This window comes from Nansenia antarctica (assembly GCF_963989245.1).
Source record: "Nansenia antarctica genome assembly, chromosome: 11".
NCBI lineage: Eukaryota > Metazoa > Chordata > Actinopteri > Argentiniformes > Microstomatidae > Nansenia > Nansenia antarctica.
The window spans coordinates 17202735-17222066 of record NC_137681.1 but is presented as its reverse complement, the minus strand read 5'-3'; the positions used below and the strand labels follow the sequence as shown (position 1 = coordinate 17222066).

The following is a 19332-nucleotide window of genomic DNA, read 5'->3' as shown; positions in this document are numbered from 1 at the left end:
AATTTGGAATAAAATGCCCTAAAAGTCTCATTGATTTCGAGGGGGTCAGTTGTAAGCTCCCCATTTTCTCTTTTAATTTGTGGAATCTGTTGGTCAGAGGATTTACATTTTAATTGATGCGCTAACATTCTACCAGCCTTTTCCCCATGCTCATAAACAAAGCCTCGTGATTTCAGCAGCATACGTTCTGTCTTATCGGATGTTAATAACTCGTATTTGGCTTTGAGATTCAGCTTATTTTTGTAAAGCTCCGGGGTGGGAGAGTCAGAGTATTGATGATCTATGTCAATCATTGAGTTGAGAAGTTGCTCCTGTTCTTGCCTCCTAGCTTTGTTCAGCCTAGATGTGTATGCAATAATGTCCCCCCTTATTACTACTTTAAGGGTCTGCCAGAGCAGGGAGGGAGAAACAGTGTCGTCCCTATTGGTTTCCAAGAAATTGTCTATGGCAGTTGAAATCATTTGGCAGAATTCTTTATCTATTAGTAGTGTGGTATCAAGTCTCCATGGAGCGCGGTCAGAGTAGTTAAGTGGGAAGGACAGATCCAATAGTACTGGGGCATGGTCAGATTCAATTATGGTTGAATATTCTACGTTTTTGACAAAGGGAAGTAGTGTTCTGTCTATAAAGAAGTAATCAATTCTGCTATACGAATGGTGGACGTGTGAAAAAAACGAGAATTTTTTATCGTGAGGAAATTGGAAGCGCCATGGATCGACACATCCAATTTGGTCCATGAACGCTGACAACATTTTAGCTAGGGATGTCCCGATCCCACTTTTTCACTACCGATACCGATACCGATACCTGGGCTTCGGGTATCGGCGATACCGATACCGATCCGATATTTGTATACATTTTTTGACCCCTGAATATTATATATATATATATATTTTTTTTTTCTTCCTAACACCAGGGGAGCCACCCCTCCTAAATTTCGTTGTTTGGTACCTGTACTGTAGCAATGACAATAAAGACCATTCATTCATTCATTCATTCAAATACCTCCCCAGTATATAGTCCACACCAACAACAGTTAAATTAAAGACTGCCAGCCTTTATTAAAGCAACAAAAATAGTACTCTGCAGTACTCAGTGACCGTATGTCAATATTTTTTTTAAAATAATGTTACTTTTCATTTGCACCTGATGCTGGCCCATTAGGGGTAACTTATAACTAATGCCCTCGATATTTTGATGTTTTACTTTCAGACGAGCCTTGTCTGTGCCATCTTAAAGCCACTATTCTCTGTTCAACGATAGTAACCCCCTTGACGCTTGATCTGCACCTGATGCTGGCCCTAGAGGGCAGATTATGACGTCAGTTTTATTTTTTAACACTTTCTGTGTAACAAGCATACATTTCTCTACTCTTTCTCTTTTCTTGAACTGAATTGGTGCTTTGTGCTTCAGGTCCTGTGGAGACAACTTTCCCTGGTCATGCTTGCTGTGTCCCTAGGCACATCCATGACCATGTAGTGTCTAGTCTCGTGGTTCCAACCATGGAGGTAGAAAATCGGTGGACAGGCTTATTGTAATGCATGGAATCGAATGAGGAATATAAAAACACACGACGTCCTTCGATTTCTGCCTCAACCAGCCTCGGTGTGAACCCGTGCCAACCCCCTGCACGCTGGTCTCAACAAGTCTCTGTTGGCAGGAACTGGCAGGGGAGCTTTTTTGGCGCTTGTCAGTTTCACGTTTTAGTGTATCCTCAATTTAAGCCCAATCCTTTCCACAGCCACAGGCTGCTCTCTCTACTTAACTCCTCAGAGAAGCTAAATCCTGCTCCACCACATTTACCAGTTGTCAAGGACATCGGCTACTTGAATCGTACATTAAATCTTTTGATCTGTGTTTTATTTCGGTAACTACAGTGGGGAGAACAAGTATTTGATACACTGCTGATTTTGCAGGTTTTCCCACTTAGAAAGAATGTAGAGGTCTGTAATTTTTATCATAGGTACACTTCAACTGTGAGAGACGGAATCTAAAACAAAAATCCAGAAAATCACATTGTATGACTTTTAAATAATTAATTTGCATTTTATTGTATGAAATAAGTATTTGATCACCTACCAACCAGTAATAATTCCAGCTCTCACAGACCTGTTAGTTTTTCTTTAAGAAGCCCTCCTATTCTCCACTCATTACCTGTATTAACTGCACCAGTTTGAACTTGTTACCTTTATAAAAGACACACTCCACACACTCAATCAATCAGACCCCAACCTCTCCACAATGGGCAAGACCAAAGAGCTTTTTTTTATTTTTATTATTTATTTTTTGGCTGTGAGAGTCAATTTATTTAAGCCCGCTGATTTAGGTGAATTTACCCTTGAACGTGTCACCTTAACCATCAACGCAACAATTGCCCCCCCTGAGAGATTTGGCAGGAGCCGCCACTGATGCCCTCATCTCTCTCTGAAGATCCCTCCTTGAGCAGGGGATCCAATCCAGGATTGAGGGGGGCGATGGTCTCTGATTAATCCAGTTTGAGTCCTGTTGGAAGGCCTGATGTGGACTCCCCTGTGTGTGGCAGTCTGTCCTGCGATCCTTGCTGAATGGTTGATGCCACCTTGTCCACTTCTATGCCATATTGGGTATCTACGGCTGATGATCGCTCAAGCTTGGCATGTTCAGGCTGGGTGCTATCCCTTTTCTTGTCATTAGAGGGCAGGCTGCCCCTGTCTGCCTGGGCCCTGGTGGTCTTCCTTAGTGCATTGCCCTTCATCATAGCCAACAGGTGGTCCAACATGATGCAGCCCTCCTCCTGGACTGGGGGGGCTTTACGAATTATTTTTCCGTTCTCCCCCCTCGGTCTCTTGGCGTCATCCTCCTCTTGCTGTTTCTTCCTCTTCTCTGCCTTGATGGCCTGCTCTCTCCAGGTCTGGTTTTCCTTGATTGCTTTAAGGAAGAGTCCTCTGAAGGTCTTGATGGTGTTGAACAGCTCCTCTAGTGAGAGGCGGGACGTGTCCTCACACAGATACTCTGCTAGCTCTTCCTTCTTCTTTTTGATGGAGGCAAAGAGCTCCTGCAGCTTCTCACAGGCCTCCAGGTTCCCCTTCATAGCAGTGAGATACTGCTGCTTGATATCCTCCTGAGAAGAAGAGGACACTTTTTTCTCAGAACCCTTCAACCGTTTGACCAGTGAGCTCGACTCTGCCTGAATAGAATCCACATTTATTCTAGCAGCCTTTTCACAGATCTCTAGATCATCCGGAAGGTTCAGCAAGTCAGCATGGGTTTTCTCCGCCTCCTCCAGGATGTGATGGAGCAATGTGATACGGGACTTGTTGGCTTTGGTATCTGTGAGCTTCAGCAAGGTGCTGATCTTGAAGCCATCTGCATTGCCTATGTGACTCCCATAGTTGAGGAAGTTTCCAATGTCAAGTATGAGCTTGCAGAAACTTGGAAGGCGGGTGCTCTCCTTCAAACTCTCACAGGCTGCGTCCAGCAGCTCAGCTTTGGGTTGCAGCATCTTTAACACAGAAGGGGTCTCCTCACAGAGAAGCATGCACTCGATCCTCATGGTGTAGCATGAAACTGATAGGAGCTCGAGGTAGAACCGATCCACACCGGCCAGCTTCTCTATCTCCCCTTGGTATGACTTGAGGTTCTCAATCTCATGTTTCTCCGGCAGTAACGTCTGCATCTGTTTCAGCACCTCGACGTCAAACTTGGAACGGTCCCCATTTTGGATCATAGCTACAAAGTCTTTATGTGAGCATCTGAACTGCTTCAAGAATATGTTCAAATCTAGATTTTTCTTGGCATCAATGAAGGATATCTCTTTGGGCTCTCGTTTGACCGTAGTGTTGGTACTTTTGGCCTTTGAGTCAGTCACTGGCAGACAGAAGAGCTCCTCAATGCTGGAGTAGTCAGGTTCCAGGGAATCAGACTGCACTGACGACCACATGGATTGGCTTTCAGACACCACTCTGGAGGGCAGCTTCTGCCAGTTGAGCTTCTTCATGCGCAGTGTGGGACAGCGGCTGGCCTTGGGGAGAGGAGCGTTCTGGGGCACAATAATACCTCCTCCAATACCTGGGGGAGGGGGTGGTGGGGGAGGGGGGCCCATACCAGGCAGGGGAGGGGGAGGTGGGGGGCCCATACCAGGCAGGGGAGGGGGAGGTGGGGGGCCCATACCAGGCAGGGGAGGGGGGAGGTGGACCTCCCTGCCCCATCCCTGGTAGAGGTGGTGGAGGAGGAGGTGGCATCCCAGGTAAAGGAGGAGGTGGTGGGGGTGCACCATAAGTGGTGCCTGGCAGGGGTGGGGGTGGGGGAGGAGGAGGGTTTGGGGTAGCAGCAGGAAGTGGAGGGGGAGGAGGGGGAGGAGGGGGAGTTACGGAAGCCATGTCTGATTGGTTGGTTGTGCTGCCGAGCAAGTCTGTCTGGATTGCCCTGTTGGTGGTCTTGGTCTTGGGACTGGCTGAGATCTGTTGTCTCTTGGAAGAGAGCAGGCGCTCCATCAAACGTTCAGCGGAGTCCATTTGTGAGTCGTGGGCCAGCAGAGTGGCACGGACAGCCAGGGCCTCCAGGGTCAGCCACACGTCTCCCCGTCCTGGAGCCACCAGCAGCAGAGCCTGCAGGATGGACAGCAGCTGGACAGAGGCTGGGGAGCTGCTCACTTTGGTGAGGAGGGAGGTGAAGACCTCCTGGTGACTGCTCATGTCGATGCCTCCGTACACCCTCTCCATCTCCTCCGCATCCTCGGCCATGGAATCCTCAAAGGCCTCACACTGGATGTTCAGGTCCAGGTCCTCAGTCTCCCTGTTACATAAACACACATGCACATATGCACGCACACGCACACACAACATAGGTATTGATGTTTGGGAAATCTTACAGAAAGTGACTGTGACTGTTGTTCCACCAACATTTGATTAGCATTTAATGCATCCCACACCTACCTCAGCATTGGCAGTATATCCAAAACTGGAAAATACATAATTAAGATGAATCCCAGTACTTTCAATATCTCAATATCTCTATATTATCTCAATGGCCAATGCACACAGTGTTTTTGTAGCACTGTCAAATGTTGCAAATGTTGTAATAGTTTCTTATTGCATCACAATGGGACAATTGGAAAAACTTCAACATTCTAAATTGCCTGACACAGAAGAGCTTGCCTTGAAAACGCCTTGTCTAATGGTTTCTATTTTATTTTTTAAAATAATTTTTTTACTTTCTTTTTATTGAGATGTTACAGATATACAAAAATAATACTTTTCAGTTTTGGTTTGTTTTTACACAAAACACAAACATGTCCCAACCCCCCCCCCCCCCCCCCCCCCCCACAAAATCCCAAGTGGTGCATCCCAGGACGAAGGATATAAATAAACAACAATAAATAATAATAATAATAATAACAGTGGTGATAGGTAATGAAGACAGTACAGGTAAGTAATCAAAGAGATAAAGAGAAATAAAGTGCAATTCATTTGTAAGTGAGGATAGATGAGATGGTCGTGTTGGTCTGTGATACCATGTCTGTTATGATTGTAATATGTCCCTCTCTAGAACGAGATGATGTATCTCTAGGGGTTTATCCTGATAAATAGATTCACAACATATGTCATCACTCAGCATCCAGCGCACTTGCATTGTCAGGGAGGGTTTTTAGTTTGTTGAAATAGGATATTATTGGGTTCCAGGTGAAATAAAAGCGGTCTTTGGACCCCCTAAGTGTATATTTAATCTTTTCAAGTTTCAAGTGAAGCATAAGGTCAGTCAACCATAAGGAGGAATTCGGTGGTTTGGGGGATGTCCAACAAAGCAAAATCCTCCGTCGAGCAAGTAGAGTGGCAAATGCCACAATGTCTTTATGCTTGTTAATAATCTGTTGGTCAGTTGGCGCTATGCCAAAGATAGCTGAGTAGGCGTTAGGTTGCAGGTTCAGATCTAGTGCCTGTGAGAGGGTCCTGAAAACTGCTGACCACTAATCAAATAATAAGGGACATGACCAAAACATGTGTGTTAGCGTTGCCGGAGCGTTATGACATCTGCTACAATTCTCATCCACGTCAGGATAGATTCTGGCTAGCCTAGATTTGGAAAGGTGAATTCGGTGCAAGACCTTAAATTGGATTACGCCTAGTCTAGCACATGATGTGCTCCCGTTAACTCTCGTCAGAGCCTCAGTCCAGGAGTCATCGGGTATTACGTCCCCTAGCTCCTCCTGCCATTTCTCTTTAATTTTGTGGAGGGAAGTGTCTCCGAGGGATGATATGCTAGAGTAAATACTTGATATTAGGCCTTTTAGATTGGGAGGAATTTGGAGGATATCATCTATAGCAGAAGGTTGTGGTGCATTTGGGAAGTTTGGATCCAAACTTTTAATGAAATGTCGGACCTGGAGGTATCGAAAATAACTTGAGCGGGGAAGGTTGAATTTTTGAGAGAGGTGATTAAAGGTCGAGAAGACGCCCTCAGTATAGAGATCTTTAAATTTGGAGAGACCGAGTCTTTTCCATAAGGCGAAAGCATTGTCTATTCTGGCGGGGACAAAAAGGTGGTTATTGCAGATAGGGGCTAGGTTGGAGAAATCTTTTAAACCAAAGTGGCGTCGAAATTGTGACCATATTCGTAATGTATTAACAACAACAGGGTTAGAGGTGTAGTGTGGGGGCAGATAGAGGGAGTTTGGAGGTAATCAAGGCGGAGAGGGATGTTGAAAGACATGACTCATTTTCTATTTCGCACCAAGACGGCTGTGGTGAATGGACCCAGTATATGATTTTCTGAATATTGGCAGCCCAGTGATAATAAAGCAAATTTGGTAGGCCCAGTCCGCCCTGGGACCGATGTCGCTGTAGAAGTCTTTTCTGTATTCTAGGGACTTTACCCCCCCCAAATGAAAGATGATATGGACTTATCTATGGACGAGAAGAAGGACTTTGGGAGGAATATAGGGAGACATTGGAAAAGGTAGAGGAATCGGGGTAGAACGTTCATCTTAATGCTTAATACAGTTGATCTTCCCTGCCAGTGATAAATTAATGGACCTCCATTTCTGTAAATCATCTTTTAATTTATTAACAAGGGGCGTGAAGTTTTTTTCATGTAGTTTAGAGAAGGACCGTGTAATATTAATTCCCAAATATTTGAAGCCAGATTTAGACAAATGGAAGGGCAAGTCACATTGTGGGATTGCGAGATCTAGGTTGTTCACTGGAAAACATTCGCTCTTAGTGAGGTTGATCTTGTATCCCGAAAAGCTACCAAATCTATGCAGCATCTGAACTATATGGGAAATGCATTGCACCGGTTCAGATACATACAACAGTAAGTCGTCGGCATATAGCGCCACCTTGTGTTCCTTCCCCCATCTAGAAATTCCATTTATTATTGGAGAAGATTTTAACATGATAGACAGAGGTTCGATGGCGAATGAGAATAGGAGTGGGCTCAGCGGGCACCCCTGGCGTGTCCCTCTCGACAATGAGAAAAATGTGGAGCGTTTCCCGTTCGTAACTACCGATGCCTTAGGACAGGGGTCGGCAATAGGCGGCCCGTGGGCCATTGCTGGCCCGTCACCAATAATATTTGGCCCAGCAGATTATTTTGAGAATCCACTTTTTATTTTTTATTTTTTTTATTTTTTTATAATAATATCGGACCGACAGTCCCACATATAGCGCCTATAATGTCCGAATAGAGAATCGAACTCCACCTGAATAATGCTTATTGTACTTTTATCCATGTTGAGAGTGAATGACACAGGGACAGACAATCAGGCAGCAAGGTGCACCGAAGCGCACTGACGCTGAACCCCTCAGAGTGAATCATAAGCAGGTGGACAACGCGTCACGGTGCTGAAATAGCCGACATACCGTGTGTGGTTTGAACAAAATAACACGAGCTCAGTAAGCCATTCAAACGTAATGTTTACGTATATGTGACTGCAACACACATATGAACAGTAACAACGCAAATTCTGTTTAATTTTCTGAAAAACATTGAAAACAAAATCGGCGCAAACAAAAAGCATCTCCCATCGGTCAGTATTTGCTTGATATCTGGTGATATTGACGTCACTTTAATCCACAGGCAGTTCTCAAGGTTTTTATGCATCCATCGATTCCTCTCGTGCGTCTTTATCGCATTCATTGACGAAAAGGACGACTCGCGTATAGAAAGGGAACATTGTGAGCACGGAAAATGTCTCTCACAACGGCTTTGCATTGATGAAACCAGGTAGGATGAACGTATAGTTCGCTGTCCATTCCTCTTTAAATGCCCTGTTTCCACCGTCAACTTTCCTCTTTAGACCTTTGGAGAGTGACATTATGTTTCTCTTGCTAGCAGGTTAAATGTTTGGCTAACTTCACCCGGCACGCAAACAACCAATCCAATAATAATAATGTGACCTTGTCTGGGAGGAGGGGGGAATAATTATCAGAATGAAACTGTTACATAATTATTAGAATAAGTTAGGCTACGCTACATCGTCAGTCCACACATTTATTATTCAAAAATATGGAAAAGTGTGAAACTACGTTTCAACGTTGTTGAGAATCACAACACAAACTCGCTAATCAAGCCAAAATACTGCAACATAATGGATTGGACAGCTACCTAGTTAACTAGAACACTACTTTACATTGTTAGCAGGTTCACAAAACAAGCTGTGTTAGTTGACTAGCGATGTGTACAGTCGAAAGAAAAGTCAAAGCATTAGAACGTGTCACATTTTAAAACAATCAATTACTTAAATTAGCCTTTGATTATGTTCGGGCCCGCCATCTAGTGGCTCAAAAAAAAATTGGCCCGAGGCCAAACCTAATTGCCGACCCCTGCCTTAGGAGATGAGTATAGTAGTCTGATCCATGCAATAAAAGTGGGTCCAAAGCCAAAAGCTTTCAGACATTCAAATAAGTACGCCCACTCCACTCTGTCAAAAGCCTTCTCCGCATCCAGGGAGAGAACCACCTCAGGTACCTCCTCGGACGTAGGAGAATGTACGACATTTAGAAGGTTTCGGATGTTAGAGAATGAGTGGCGGCCCAGCATGAAGCCAGTTTGATCAGGGGAGATCACCTCGTCTGTGACGGACTCTAGACGCCGGGCGAGTGCTTTAGCTAATATCTTGACATCGCTGTTGAGCAGCGAGATGGGGCGATGTGAACCACACTCCGTTCTGTCTTTCCCTGGTTTCGGTAAAAGGGTTATGAATGCCTCTGTTAGCGTCTGTGGCAGGGCCTCATTATCCATTGAGTCATTGAACATTTCTAAGATGAGCGGAGTTAATTTGGTTGAGAATTTTTTGTAGAATTCGATGGGGTATCCATCAGGGCCCGGGGCCTTACTACTTTGCATAGCTGTGATTGCATTATAAATGTCGGTGTCTTGGAAGGGTAGTTCAAGTTCTGCTTTATGAACAGGGTTGATAACAGGGGCATTTAAATTTGTGAAGAAATGTTGCATATTGGTATCATCATTGGGTGCCTCAGAAGTGTACAATTTGGAATAAAATGCCCTAAAAGTCTCATTGATTTCGAGGGGGTCAGTTGTAAGCTCCCCATTTTCTCTTTTAATTTGTGGAATCTGTTGGTCAGAGGATTTACATTTTAATTGATGCGCTAACATTCTACCAGCCTTTTCCCCATGCTCATAAACAAAGCCTCGTGATTTCAGCAGCATACGTTCTGTCTTATCGGATGTTAATAACTCGTATTTGGCTTTGAGATTCAGCTTATTTTTGTAAAGCTCCGGGGTGGGAGAGTCAGAGTATTGATGATCTATGTCAATCATTGAGTTGAGAAGTTGCTCCTGTTCTTGCCTCCTAGCTTTGTTCAGCCTAGATGTGTATGCAATAATGTCCCCCCTTATTACTACTTTAAGGGTCTGCCAGAGCAGGGAGGGAGAAACAGTGTCGTCCCTATTGGTTTCCAAGAAATTGTCTATGGCAGTTGAAATCATTTGGCAGAATTCTTTATCTGTTAGTAGTGTGGTATCAAGTCTCCATGGAGCGCGGTCAGAGTAGTTAAGTGGGAAGGACAGATCCAATAGTACTGGGGCATGGTCAGATTCAATTATGGTTGAATATTCTACGTTTTTGACAAAGGGAAGTAGTGTTCTGTCTATAAAGAAGTAATCAATTCTGCTATACGAATGGTGGACGTGTGAAAAAAACGAGAATTTTTTATCGTGAGGAAATTGGAAGCGCCATGGATCGACACATCCAATTTGGTCCATGAACGCTGACAACATTTTAGCTAGGGATGTCCCGATCCCACTTTTTCACTACCGATACCGATACCGATACCTGGGCTTCGGGTATCGGCGATACCGATACCGATCCGATATTTGTATACATTTTTTGACCCCTGAATATTATATATATATATATATTTTTTTTCTTCCTAACACCAGGGGAGCCACCCCTCCTAAATTTCGTTGTTTGGTACCTGTACTGTAGCAATGACAATAAAGACCATTCATTCATTCAAATACCTCCCCAGTATATAGTCCACACCAACAACAGTTAAATTAAAGACTGCCAGCCTTTATTAAAGCAACAAAAATAGTACTCTGCAGTACTCAGTGACCGTATGTCAATATTTTTTTTAAAATAATGTTACTTTTCATTTGCACCTGATGCTGGCCCATTAGGGGTAACTTATAACTAATGCCCTCGATATTTTGATGTTTTACTTTCAGACGAGCCTTGTCTGTGCCATCTTAAAGCCACTATTCTCTGTTCAACGATAGTAACCCCCTTGACGCTTGATCTGCACCTGATGCTGGCCCTAGAGGGCAGATTATGACGTCAGTTTTATTTTTTAACACTTTCTGTGTAACAAGCATACATTTCTCTACTCTTTCTCTTTTCTTGAACTGAATTGGTGCTTTGTGCTTCAGGTCCTGTGGAGACAACTTTCCCTGGTCATGCTTGCTGTGTCCCTAGGCACATCCATGACCATGTAGTGTCTAGTCTCGTGGTTCCAACCATGGAGGTAGAAAATCGGTGGACAGGCTTATTGTAATGCATGGAATCGAATGAGGAATATAAAAACACACGACGTCCTTCGATTTCTGCCTCAACCAGCCTCGGTGTGAACCCGTGCCAACCCCCTGCACGCTGGTCTCAACAAGTCTCTGTTGGCAGGAACTGGCAGGGGAGCTTTTTTGGCGCTTGTCAGTTTCACGTTTTAGTGTATCCTCAATTTAAGCCCAATCCTTTCCACAGCCACAGGCTGCTCTCTCTACTTAACTCCTCAGAGAAGCTAAATCCTGCTCCACCACATTTACCAGTTGTCAAGGACATCGGCTACTTGAATCGTACATTAAATCTTTTGATCTGTGTTTTATTTCGGTAACTACAGTGGGGAGAACAAGTATTTGATACACTGCTGATTTTGCAGGTTTTCCCACTTAGAAAGAATGTAGAGGTCTGTAATTTTTATCATAGGTACACTTCAACTGTGAGAGACGGAATCTAAAACAAAAATCCAGAAAATCACATTGTATGACTTTTAAATAATTAATTTGCATTTTATTGTATGAAATAAGTATTTGATCACCTACCAACCAGTAATAATTCCAGCTCTCACAGACCTGTTAGTTTTTCTTTAAGAAGCCCTCCTATTCTCCACTCATTACCTGTATTAACTGCACCAGTTTGAACTCGTTACCTTTATAAAAGACACACTCCACACACTCAATCAATCAGACCCCAACCTCTCCACAATGGGCAAGACCAAAGAGCTTTTTTTAATTTTTATTATTTATTTTTTGGCTGTGAGAGTCAATTTATTTAAGCCCGCTGATTTAGGTGAATTTACCCTTGAACGTGTCACCTTAACCATCAACGCAACAATTGCCCCCCCTGAGAGATTTGGCAGGAGCCGCCACTGATGCCCTCATCTCTCTCTGAAGATCCCTCCTTGAGCAGGGGATCCAATCCAGGATTGAGGGGGGCGATGGTCTCTGATTAATCCAGTTTGAGTCCTGTTGGAAGGCCTGATGTGGACTCCCCTGTGTGTGGCAGTCTGTCCTGCGATCCTTGCTGAATGGTTGATGCCACCTTGTCCACTTCTATGCCATATTGGGTATCTACGGCTGATGATCGCTCAAGCTTGGCATGTTCAGGCTGGGTGCTATCCCTTTTCTTGTCATTAGAGGGCAGGCTGCCCCTGTCTGCCTGGGCCCTGGTGGTCTTCCTTAGTGCATTGCCCTTCATCATAGCCAACAGGTGGTCCAACATGATGCAGCCCTCCTCCTGGACTGGGGGGGCTTTACGAATTATTTTTCCGTTCTCCCCCCTCGGTCTCTTGGCGTCATCCTCCTCTTGCTGTTTCTTCCTCTTCTCTGCCTTGATGGCCTGCTCTCTCCAGGTCTGGTTTTCCTTGATTGCTTTAAGGAAGAGTCCTCTGAAGGTCTTGATGGTGTTGAACAGCTCCTCTAGTGAGAGGCGGGACGTGTCCTCACACAGATACTCTGCTAGCTCTTCCTTCTTCTTTTTGATGGAGGCAAAGAGCTCCTGCAGCTTCTCACAGGCCTCCAGGTTCCCCTTCATAGCAGTGAGATACTGCTGCTTGATATCCTCCTGAGAAGAAGAGGACACTTTTTTCTCAGAACCCTTCAACCGTTTGACCAGTGAGCTCGACTCTGCCTGAATAGAATCCACATTTATTCTAGCAGCCTTTTCACAGATCTCTAGATCATCCGGAAGGTTCAGCAAGTCAGCATGGGTTTTCTCCGCCTCCTCCAGGATGTGATGGAGCAATGTGATACGGGACTTGTTGGCTTTGGTATCTGTGAGCTTCAGCAAGGTGCTGATCTTGAAGCCATCTGCATTGCCTATGTGACTCCCATAGTTGAGGAAGTTTCCAATGTCAAGTATGAGCTTGCAGAAACTTGGAAGGCGGGTGCTCTCCTTCAAACTCTCACAGGCTGCGTCCAGCAGCTCAGCTTTGGGTTGCAGCATCTTTAACACAGAAGGGGTCTCCTCACAGAGAAGCATGCACTCGATCCTCATGGTGTAGCATGAAACTGATAGGAGCTCGAGGTAGAACCGATCCACACCGGCCAGCTTCTCTATCTCCCCTTGGTATGACTTGAGGTTCTCAATCTCATGTTTCTCCGGCAGTAACGTCTGCATCTGTTTCAGCACCTCGACGTCAAACTTGGAACGGTCCCCATTTTGGATCATAGCTACAAAGTCTTTATGTGAGCATCTGAACTGCTTCAAGAATATGTTCAAATCTAGATTTTTCTTGGCATCAATGAAGGATATCTCTTTGGGCTCTCGTTTGACCGTAGTGTTGGTACTTTTGGCCTTTGAGTCAGTCACTGGCAGACAGAAGAGCTCCTCAATGCTGGAGTAGTCAGGTTCCAGGGAATCAGACTGCACTGACGACCACATGGATTGGCTTTCAGACACCACTCTGGAGGGCAGCTTCTGCCAGTTGAGCTTCTTCATGCGCAGTGTGGGACAGCGGCTGGCCTTGGGGAGAGGAGCGTTCTGGGGCACAATAATACCTCCTCCAATACCTGGGGGAGGGGGTGGTGGGGGAGGGGGGCCCATACCAGGCAGGGGAGGGGGAGGTGGGGGGCCCATACCAGGCAGGGGAGGGGGAGGTGGGGGGCCCATACCAGGCAGGGGAGGGGGAGGAGGTGGACCTCCCTGCCCCATCCCTGGTAGAGGTGGTGGAGGAGGAGGTGGCATCCCAGGTAAAGGAGGAGGTGGTGGGGGTGCACCATAAGTGGTGCCTGGCAGGGGTGGGGGTGGGGGAGGAGGAGGGTTTGGGGTAGCAGCAGGAAGTGGAGGGGGAGGAGGGGGAGGAGGGGGAGTTACGGAAGCCATGTCTGATTGGTTGGTTGTGCTGCCGAGCAAGTCTGTCTGGATTGCCCTGTTGGTGGTCTTGGTCTTGGGACTGGCTGAGATCTGTTGTCTCTTGGAAGAGAGCAGGCGCTCCATCAAACGTTCAGCGGAGTCCATTTGTGAGTCGTGGGCCAGCAGAGTGGCACGGACAGCCAGGGCCTCCAGGGTCAGCCACACGTCTCCCCGTCCTGGAGCCACCAGCAGCAGAGCCTGCAGGATGGACAGCAGCTGGACAGAGGCTGGGGAGCTGCTCACTTTGGTGAGGAGGGAGGTGAAGACCTCCTGGTGACTGCTCATGTCGATGCCTCCGTACACCCTCTCCATCTCCTCCGCATCCTCGGCCATGGAATCCTCAAAGGCCTCACACTGGATGTTCAGGTCCAGGTCCTCAGTCTCCCTGTTACATAAACACACATGCACATATGCACGCACACGCACACACAACATAGGTATTGATGTTTGGGAAATCTTACAGAAAGTGACTGTGACTGTTGTTCCACCAACATTTGATTAGCATTTAATGCATCCCACACCTACCTCAGCATTGGCAGTATATCCAAAACTGGAAAATACATAATTAAGATGAATCCCAGTACTTTCAATATCTCAATATCTCTATATTATCTCAATGGCCAATGCACACAGTGTTTTTGTAGCACTGTCAAATGTTGCAAATGTTGTAATAGTTTCTTATTGCATCACAATGGGACAATTGGAAAAACTTCAACATTCTAAATTGCCTGACACAGAAGAGCTTGCCTTGAAAACGCCTTGTCTAATGGTTTCTATTTTATTTTTTTAAATATTTTTTTTACTTTCTTTTTATTGAGATGTTACAGATATACAAAAATAATACTTTTCAGTTTTGGTTTGTTTTTACACAAAACACAAACATGTCCCAACCCCCCCCCCCCCCCCCCACAAAATCCCAAGTGGTGCATCCCAGGACGAAGGATATAAATAAACAACAATAAATAATAATAATAATAATAACAGTGGTGATAGGTAATGAAGACAGTACAGGTAAGTAATCAAAGAGATAAAGAGAAATAAAGTGCAATTCATTTGTAAGTGAGGATAGATGAGATGGTCGTGTTGGTCTGTGATACCATGTCTGTTATGATTGTAATATGTCCCTCTCTAGAACGAGATGATGTATCTCTAGGGGTTTATCCTGATAAATAGATTCACAACATATGTCATCACTCAGCATCCAGCGCACTTGCATTGTCAGGGAGGGTTTTTAGTTTGTTGAAATAGGATATTATTGGGTTCCAGGTGAAATAAAAGCGGTCTTTGGACCCCCTAAGTGTATATTTAATCTTTTCAAGTTTCAAGTGAAGCATAAGGTCAGTCAACCATAAGGAGGAATTCGGTGGTTTGGGGGATGTCCAACAAAGCAAAATCCTCCGTCGAGCAAGTAGAGTGGCAAATGCCACAATGTCTTTATGCTTGTTAATAATCTGTTGGTCAGTTGGCGCTATGCCAAAGATAGCTGAGTAGGCGTTAGGTTGCAGGTTCAGATCTAGTGCCTGTGAGAGGGTCCTGAAAACTGCTGACCAATAATCAAATAATAAGGGACATGACCAAAACATGTGTGTTAGCGTTGCCGGAGCGTTATGACATCTGCTACAATTCTCATCCACGTCAGGATAGATTCTGGCTAGCCTAGATTTGGAAAGGTGAATTCGGTGCAAGACCTTAAATTGGATTACGCCTAGTCTAGCACATGATGTGCTCCCGTTAACTCTCGTCAGAGCCTCAGTCCAGGAGTCATCGGGTATTACGTCCCCTAGCTCCTCCTGCCATTTCTCTTTAATTTTGTGGAGGGAAGTGTCTCCGAGGGATGATATGCTAGAGTAAATACTTGATATTAGGCCTTTTAGATTGGGAGGAATTTGGAGGATATCATCTATAGCAGAAGGTTGTGGTGCATTTGGGAAGTTTGGATCCAAACTTTTAATGAAATGTCGGACCTGGAGGTATCGAAAATAACTTGAGCGGGGAAGGTTGAATTTTTGAGAGAGGTGATTAAAGGTCGAGAAGACGCCCTCAGTATAGAGATCTTTAAATTTGGAGAGACCGAGTCTTTTCCATAAGGCGAAAGCATTGTCTATTCTGGCGGGGACAAAAAGGTGGTTATTGCAGATAGGGGCTAGGTTGGAGAAATCTTTTAAACCAAAGTGGCGTCGAAATTGTGACCATATTCGTAATGTATTAACAACAACAGGGTTAGAGGTGTAGTGTGGGGCAGATAGAGGGAGTTTGGAGGTAATCAAGGCGGAGAGGGATGTTGAAAGACATGACTAATTTTCTATTTCGCACCAAGACGGCTGTGGTGAATGGACCCAGTATATGATTTTCTGAATATTGGCAGCCCAGTGATAATAAAGCAAATTTGGTAGGCCCAGTCCGCCCTGGGACCGATGTCGCTGTAGAAGTCTTTTCTGTATTCTAGGGACTTTACCCCCCCCAAATGAAAGATGATATGGACTTATCTATGGACGAGAAGAAGGACTTTGGGAGGAATATAGGGAGACATTGGAAAAGGTAGAGGAATCGGGGTAGAACGTTCATCTTAATGCTTAATACAGTTGATCTTCCCTGCCAGTGATAAATTAATGGACCTCCATTTCTGTAAATCATCTTTTAATTTATTAACAAGGGGCGTGAAGTTTTTTTCATGTAGTTTAGAGAAGGACCGTGTAATATTAATTCCCAAATATTTGAAGCCAGATTTAGACAAATGGAAGGGCAAGTCACATTGTGGGATTGCGAGATCTAGGTTGTTCACTGGAAAACATTCGCTCTTAGTGAGGTTGATCTTGTATCCCGAAAAGCTACCAAATCTATGCAGCATCTGAACTATATGGGAAATGCATTGCACCGGTTCAGATACATACAACAGTAAGTCGTCGGCATATAGCGCCACCTTGTGTTCCTTCCCCCATCTAGAAATTCCATTTATTATTGGAGAAGATTTTAACATGATAGACAGAGGTTCGATGGCGAATGAGAATAGGAGTGGGCTCAGCGGGCACCCCTGGCGTGTCCCTCTCGACAATGAGAAAAATGTGGAGCGTTTCCCGTTCGTAACTACCGATGCCTTAGGACAGGGGTCGGCAATAGGCGGCCCGTGGGCCATTGCTGGCCCGTCACCAATAATATTTGGCCCAGCAGATTATTTTGAGAATCCACTTTTTATTTTTTATTTTTTTTATTTTTTTATAATAATATCGGACCGACAGTCCCACATATAGCGCCTATAATGTCCGAATAGAGAATCGAACTCCACCTGAATAATGCTTATTGTACTTTTATCCATGTTGAGAGTGAATGACACAGGGACAGACAATCATGCAGCAAGGTGCACCGAAGCGCACTGACGCTGAACCCCTCAGAGTGAATCATAAGCAGGTGGACAACGCGTCACGGTGCTGAAATAGCCGACATACCGTGTGTGGTTTGAACAAAATAACACGAGCTCAGTAAGCCATTCAAACGTAATGTTTACGTATATGTGACTGCAACACACATATGAACAGTAACAACGCAAATTCTGTTTAATTTTCTGAAAAACATTGAAAACAAAATCGGCGCAAACAAAAAGCATCTCCCATCGGTCAGTATTTGCTTGATATCTGGTGATATTGACGTCACTTTAATCCACAGGCAGTTCTCAAGGTTTTTATGCATCCATCGATTCCTCTCGTGCGTCTTTATCGCATTCATTGACGAAAAGGACGACTCGCGTATAGAAAGGGAACATTGTGAGCACGGAAAATGTCTCTCACAACGGCTTTGCATTGATGAAACCAGGTAGGATGAACGTATAGTTCGCTGTCCATTCCTCTTTAAATGCCCTGTTTCCACCGTCAACTTTCCTCTTTAGACCTTTGGAGAGTGACATTATGTTTCTCTTGCTAGCAGGTTAAATGTTTGGCTAACTTCACCCGGCACGCAAACAACCAATCCAATAATAATAATGTGACCTTGTCTGGGAGGAGGGGGGAATAATTATCAGAATGAAACTGTTACATAATTATTAGAATAAGTTAGGCTACGCTACATCGTCAGTCCACACATTTATTATTCAAAAATATGGAAAAGTGTGAAACTACGTTTCAACGTTGTTGAGAATCACAACACAAACTCGCTAATCAAGCCAAAATACTGCAACATAATGGATTGGACAGCTACCTAGTTAACTAGAACACTACTTTACATTGTTAGCAGGTTCACAAAACAAGCTGTGTTAGTTGACTAGCGATGTGTACAGTCGAAAGAAAAGTCAAAGCATTAGAACGTGTCACATTTTAAAACAATCAATTACTTAAATTAGCCTTTGATTATGTTCGGGCCCGCCATCTAGTGGCTCAAAAAAAAATTGGCCCGAGGCCAAACCTAATTGCCGACCCCTGCCTTAGGAGATGAGTATAGTAGTCTGATCCATGCAATAAAAGTGGGTCCAAAGCCAAAAGCTTTCAGACATTCAAATAAGTACGCCCACTCCACTCTGTCAAAAGCCTTCTCCGCATCCAGGGAGAGAACCACCTCAGGTACCTCCTCGGACGTAGGAGAATGTACGACATTTAGAAGGTTTCGGATGTTAGAGAATGAGTGGCGGCCCAGCATGAAGCCAGTTTGATCAGGGGAGATCACCTCGTCTGTGACGGACTCTAGACGCCGGGCGAGTGCTTTAGCTAATATCTTGACATCGCTGTTGAGCAGCGAGATGGGGCGATGTGAACCACACTCCGTTCTGTCTTTCCCTGGTTTCGGTAAAAGGGTTATGAATGCCTCTGTTAGCGTCTGTGGCAGGGCCTCATTATCCATTGAGTCATTGAACATTTCTAAGATGAGCGGAGTTAATTTGGTTGAGAATTTTTTGTAGAATTCGATGGGGTATCCATCAGGGCCCGGGGCCTTACTACTTTGCATAGCTGTGATTGCATTATAAATGTCGGTGTCTTGGAAGGGTAGTTCAAGTTCTGCTTTATGAACAGGGTTGATAACAGGGGCATTTAAATTTGTGAAGAAATGTTGCATATTGGTATCATCATTGGGTGCCTCAGAAGTGTACAATTTGGAATAAAATGCCCTAAAAGTCTCATTGATTTCGAGGGGGTCAGTTGTAAGCTCCCCATTTTCTCTTTTAATTTGTGGAATCTGTTGGTCAGAGGATTTACATTTTAATTGATGCGCTAACATTCTACCAGCCTTTTCCCCATGCTCATAAACAAAGCCTCGTGATTTCAGCAGCATACGTTCTGTCTTATCGGATGTTAATAACTCGTATTTGGCTTTGAGATTCAGCTTATTTTTGTAAAGCTCCGGGGTGGGAGAGTCAGAGTATTGATGATCTATGTCAATCATTGAGTTGAGAAGTTGCTCCTGTTCTTGCCTCCTAGCTTTGTTCAGCCTAGATGTGTATGCAATAATGTCCCCCCTTATTACTACTTTAAGGGTCTGCCAGAGCAGGGAGGGAGAAACAGTGT

At 44.7% G+C, this 19332-nt stretch overlaps 1 protein-coding gene and 1 pseudogene across 2 annotated transcripts; both read right to left on the bottom strand.

Moving 5' to 3' along the window:
- Nucleotides 1-1253: 1253 nt before the first annotated feature.
- Nucleotides 1254-10688, bottom strand: LOC308167909 (inverted formin-2-like; annotated as a pseudogene). Its single transcript has 3 exons — nucleotides 10675-10688; nucleotides 2612-4773; nucleotides 1254-1301 (listed from the first exon to the last, which is right to left on the bottom strand). The product of its transcript is annotated as an inverted formin-2-like (transcript).
- A 21-nt stretch (nucleotides 10689-10709) lies between these two features.
- LOC308167908 (inverted formin-2-like) lies at nucleotides 10710-14227 on the bottom strand (the record flags this gene model as incomplete). Its single annotated transcript, XM_080542386.1, has 2 exons — nucleotides 12068-14227; nucleotides 10710-10757 (listed from the first exon to the last, which is right to left on the bottom strand). Exons 1-2 carry the CDS (start codon nucleotides 14177-14179, stop codon nucleotides 10710-10712), a joined length of 2160 nt encoding a protein of 719 aa, XP_080398512.1. The 5' UTR covers nucleotides 14180-14227.
- Nucleotides 14228-19332: the final 5105 nt, after the last annotated feature.